At 43.0% G+C, this 5,529-nt stretch overlaps 1 protein-coding gene across 1 annotated transcript; it reads right to left on the bottom strand.

The window, feature by feature from the left end:
• Positions 1-84: 84 nt before the first annotated feature.
• On the bottom strand, positions 85-5,118 carry LOC145478149 (extracellular calcium-sensing receptor-like). The gene has a single exon (XM_081456076.1). It carries the CDS (start codon positions 4,754-4,756, stop codon positions 1,928-1,930), a length of 2,829 nt encoding a protein of 942 aa, XP_081312202.1. The 5' UTR covers positions 4,757-5,118; the 3' UTR covers positions 85-1,927.
• Between the last annotated feature and the right edge of the window lie 411 nt (positions 5,119-5,529).

Here is a 5,529-nt window from a genome sequence, read left to right as displayed (position 1 = left end):
ATAAGCGATGATTAAATAGTGTTTTACTATCATCTCTGTTAAAATAATGGGTTTTAGTCTTGAATTATAAATGCCCAAACAAATGTGTTTTTTTTAAACTTTTTTACGGCTTTATTTTTGATTTTCTTAAATTTCCTTCGGTGAAATCTTCCAAAATTTTCACAGCACATCGCATCCTGCGGGATACGAATTTTAAAAACGAAAAAAGTAGGTTTTGTAAAGCCAGGTTTTTCGATTTTTGCAAATTTTCGTCTTTTACCGCTGCGAAAAAACTGGTCCTATAGATTTCCCTGTAAAACGAGCTCCGACTAAAGTAAAATATTTACTATCAGTCTGCCAAGTTTTACGGAATTTTACCGAAGGAAACGCGAGAAAATTCACTGTCAGTTTTGCTTTTTGTGCTCATGTTGGCGTCATAAAATATCCAAAAACATTCACTTTTTCCTTCGAGCGTGCGCATATTACTTGAGCTTTCGTCTTCAGCGCGCGTGCGATCGTAAAACTATAGGGAGCCACCTTAAAAAGCAATTTAAAAAACTTGTAAAAAAAGCCCCAAAAGTTATGCCTCGCGCGCGCTCTGATTGGTCAAAGCCCCACGTTTTATCACAGTGTAATACACGGCGTAGGCTTCTTTATTTGTTAAATAACTCGCTAAAAACACAGAATTAGCACGAGCTGTTGATGTAATGGTGGTGTAAGGAAAGAAAATTTATCTTTTGATAATCGAATAAAGCAAGTGTTATCTCGTTTTTTCTCGCACTGTTTCTGAAAAGGAAAACATTGCCCTGTCGTTTTTAACGGGTCATAAACAGCTGTGAATGTTATGGAGAACTCGAAAAAAGCTGTGCAAACACTCGCCTATGGCTCGTGTTCCCACAACATTTCTCGTCCTCGTAAACTCGATAGAAACACGGAAAATGTTTTTTTTTTTCATTTTTTAAATGTTCAATTTTACACAAAAAAAGACATTATGAAATGTTTTGTCCGGTTGTTATTACCATTAAATCAGTCAGACCGATCTATTGATCCATGCTATATGAATATATAGGGCAAATCAATGTATACTAATGTGTAAATTCTATTCTAGGCTACCTAAACCTTACATTGCCATACAGATGGCCTAAGCGCACAGTTTTCATACGGTCATCTTGCGGCTTGATACAAAGTAATCAAATATCACATGGAAACAATTCATTTCATGCTGCAAAGTGAAAGTTAGCTGATTAATTCAAAGTTTGCTGACCAAATCTTAGCCTTGAGCATGATACAAATTGAAGTTTCAGTGATGGCAAAGTTTTTTACCCAAAACATTTGTTGATTGGGAATTATCGTCACTGATTGACAAAGTTTAAACGAACAAACGCCTCTCTTGCGCCCTCAATCCACTCCCCAAGGGACAAACTAAGACGTCTGTTAGTCGACTCCGACCACGACTAACGTCTAATTAATCCCAGCCCTACACAGGTCAAAGCAGTCTCTCTGATTGTCCACAAACGAAAAGACACCATGGGGAGTTTTGTCGAGTACGTTATAACATTGAAGTTCATTGTCAGCCATCGCTCCTGCTCGCGGGGTTTGTATTAAACGTATGAAGAGAGGCTTTTGTAAATAAGGCTATGCTTGATGCTGGGAGACGAAACTGAACAGGACAACAAATAGAAAAAATATCTGCATATAACTGCGCGTTCATAGTGCACGAGATAAATTCGAGCTTTTCAAGATCTTTCAAAGTCAAGAGTTTGCCGAGCTTGTGCACCCACAGATTCTTGGTCAACAAAGACGTTTATTTTCCGGCAGTGACAGACAGCGTTCGTAATAAAGTCTTTCTCATTGGCCTGCAAAATTGTCCACCTGCTTTCAACTACATTCATAACAACTATTCTTGAAAGCGTTCTACCTTTACACTGGCAGAGCTTATTGCACTAGCTCACGATCGGAGTCCTAACTGAGGTGATGGCAAAATCGTGCGACCGATGCTTACTGCTGAGGATCTCCCTTCATGTTCTAACGAAACAATGTCAGGAGAATTCCGCCTTGATGGCACAGGGGAGGGGACGGGTGTTATGCGAGGAGGTGTGGCACTATTGGAGGAAACGACAACCCCGGATTTCTTCATGGCAACCATCGTTGCTGCTCTGAACGCCTCTGTGGTGTTGCTTTCTGGATGGAAAAGAATAACACGAAGTTTTGGCGCGTACATGATACACAGCACAGCGTATCCCGAACTGAGTACTCCTACACAAAACACGAAGGTTCGTGTCGAGCCAGTACTGTCATAGAACGCAGGAAAAAAACTGAGCCAGAAAACGCAGAAAGCGAACATGGCGAAGCAGATGAACTTAGCTTCATTGAAGTTCTCTGGAAGCTTACGGGCTTTAAACGCAAAGTAAGTGCACAGCAGGGCTATAATCAAGACGTATCCAAGAATGGTAATGTTCAAAAGTTCGTTGGGCTCGCCGCAGCTAAATATCTGCCAACCTTCTCTTGAGGTGTCAACTTCAACAACGACTTCAGGAGGATGAACTATGAACCAGACTGTTGTCAAGGTAACCGGGACAAACGTCATTACCGTGGCAACAATAGCCTGCATTTTGTTGCTGATGAGATAGCTGCTGGATGCGGTCAGCCGAGATCTGGCTTGAAATATGCGCAGGAGTCGATCCGTTTTCAGCAACATGATAGCAGTGCAGAGAGTGAAAGGAATTCCAAACAACAATGGCAGTGCTGCACAGCCGGCTACAGTCGGTTTTCCTATAATAACAAGTGGAAGAATAAATATAGCTACGATGCATATCAAGTGTACGAATGACAGCTCTCGATTGGATGCTTTGACGACGGCTGTGTCGCGATATTTGTAGAAAACTGCCAATACACCGATAGATATGACCAAGCCGATGCAGGCGAGGACCGCCGCACTCACACCTTCTCCGTTTCCCCACGCCAAGTAATCTGATTTTAGTTTCACGCAGTTCGTTCTCTGCTTGTTCGACACATATCCCTCGAGACATTTCTTGCAAGTGTCTTGTCCAGCGGTTAGTTTCGCAAAGCCATTCTCGCACTCGACGCATTTCCAACAACACGTGATACTCCCGTAAACCGGGTAAAATCCCGCTGCACACGGGTCAGAGCAAGTCGAGACTGGCTTTTCTCTAGTCCACCCGTTCCACATGATCTCGGAGTTGTTATTGAGTGAAAGTTTGCCGTCGAGGCCACTCCAAATGCCAATCTCAACGAACTTCTTTTCCTCTTCACTAATCTGTTGAAGGTTCTTGATAGCGTATGATCCATAGCGGAGATCCCCATTTTCATCGAACATAATTCGAGAGCCAGATCTTCCCTGGAAAGATACGTTCTTTAAGAACCTGAGGATTTCGCTTGGTTGAATATTCGAGTCAACAGAAGGACAAGTTCCACCCTGGAGAAAACTATCTTCATCTTTGCAATCGAAAATATTTTTCACGGCGTAAACAACCGCGTAGATTGCGTCCATGACGTTTGTGTATTTGTTGCGTGGCAGCGAATCAGCGCTTGGTAGACCACGTTCTTTTGGACACAGTATGGTCTCATTCGGTCGCTTGGTCGTGTAAACGTAAAATTCCCTTTCTTGCTCTTCACGGCTGGATGTGAGATAGCTCGGTCCCTCTTTCTTCCTGCAATCAAACGTTTCTGTCCAGTATTCCCACATCCAATGATTTTTATCAGTGTTGTTTGGATGTAAGCTATTCAAGTGTTCCTCAAACCCCGCGTGCTTCTTCAATAAAGGTAACACTCCAAGCATTCCACCGACAACGTTTTCATCCATCGTTTCAAGCTGGTACGCGTCCCCCCAAGTTTCCGTTCCAATCCAAGTTTTACCGCTCAACTTTTGCCGCGACGCTTCGTTCAAGAATCCCAACGCGTTCGGTCTTTGGCACCATAAAATAATCACCCGGGCGCGCGGCTCATTCTTCAAGGACACGATTATTTCTTGCAGTTCTTCTTGCGACAGCGAGGGATTAAAAATCTTCTCCAGAGCAATACAAATCCCTCGCTTTTTAAGTTCCGTTCGTAGGGAATCGACCCCAGCGCGCCCGTAAGAGTTATCAGAAGCAACGACAGATACGTACGTCCAACCGAACTGTTTTAACAGATCGGCAAGCGCTTGAGCCTGGTAGGTATCAGATGGTATCGTCCTGAAGAAGGAGTGATATACTGCGTTATCGCTGAGAAGCACGCTGGTAGAAGAGTAACTGATTTGAGGGGTATTGTCCACACCAAGAAGGTTCGCTACATTTATCGATATCGGCGATGATGCCGCGCCAATGACCGCTGATATCATTGTCTGTTTATCGGTACATTTGCAATAGCGAGATGAACAATTCTTGGACGTGCTACTTTTAGCGCTTGAATTTCCTGCGTCAAGCACGAAATCTAAAGCAGCCTTCAATGCCACGGGAACATCGTTGCACGAATCCCTGATGTCGTAGCCTAGGCGGAAATTTCGCGGCAGTAAATGATTGTCGTTGATTTCTTGGATGGTAAACAACATGGCTTCTACCCAGTTCACTCCGTATAGATTGATATCGTGTGCTTGTGTTGTCCCTTGATTTGTAGGCTGTACAATGTGAACAGGGAACAAGCCCCCCAGTATCAAGTCACCTGTAAGGTTTGATATGCGGCCCGGATTAGCGCAGTGTTCAGAATGGTTGGTTTCCGCCGACTGTCCTTTGTTCGAAGTGGTCACCAGAATCCAAAACGCAAACATTAAACGCGACATTGTGTACGAAGTATTTTCTGCCAGGCGACTAGGTTGCTTGTTGACACGATCACAATCAGGTCAAAGAACGCTTCAATTGACGCATCTCCAGTGCGAGGGAAAAACAGGGACGACGAAGGGTACGTGCCGTCAGAATAAAGATCAGTAGTGTTTCACACCAGTTTTAACCAAACAATGTTTCAAAAATATGCAGCTAGAGAAAATCGAGGTTGCGTTTGACTGACATGTAAATCGATTAAACAAGGCCAGAAATATGAATTATTGATCCACTGCGCGTTTGAGTGCAGCTAATCACGTCTATTAAAGCGACACAGTCTTTCACAGTAAGCCGGCATTTCTCGCGGCTTAACATTGTGCACTTACTTAAACATTTCAAGCGTGCGAAACGCAAATCAAAAGTTCCGAATGTACAGTATATTTGTCGAGTTTGTTTGATTGGGCTTCGAAACAAGACTCCACATCACTTAATATGAATATCATTTAAATTTTCATTTCACGAACATTGATAGAAAACACGTTATCGGTGCCCTTCCTTTTGCTCCGCTATCTTGCGAACATCGAATAGACTTTTTGAAAACGCCTGGGGTAAGTTTAAGTGCAAATCCCGACCTCCAAAACAACAAAACCTCGCAACAGACACAAGAGATTCATCGTCACTAAAAGCAAACACAGTCCCGTAAAAAGTCGCCCTGTTTGAACAAACGCATATGGAAATACTGTCCACGCCAATAGAAAGCAAGGAAATTTATGTTGTATGATTTGCTGAAATCATA

The sequence above is a fragment of the Orbicella franksi genome, chromosome 2 (assembly GCF_964199315.1).
Source record: "Orbicella franksi chromosome 2, jaOrbFran1.1, whole genome shotgun sequence".
Taxonomy (NCBI): Eukaryota; Metazoa; Cnidaria; class Anthozoa; order Scleractinia; family Merulinidae; genus Orbicella; species Orbicella franksi.
This window is presented reverse-complemented; position numbering and strand designations above follow the sequence as displayed.

Excerpts from the sequence above, each read along its gene's own strand:
- LOC145478149 (XM_081456076.1), bottom strand. The coding sequence starts at position 4,756 with ATGTCGCGTTTAATGTTTGCGTTTTGGATTCTGGTGACCACTTCGAAC.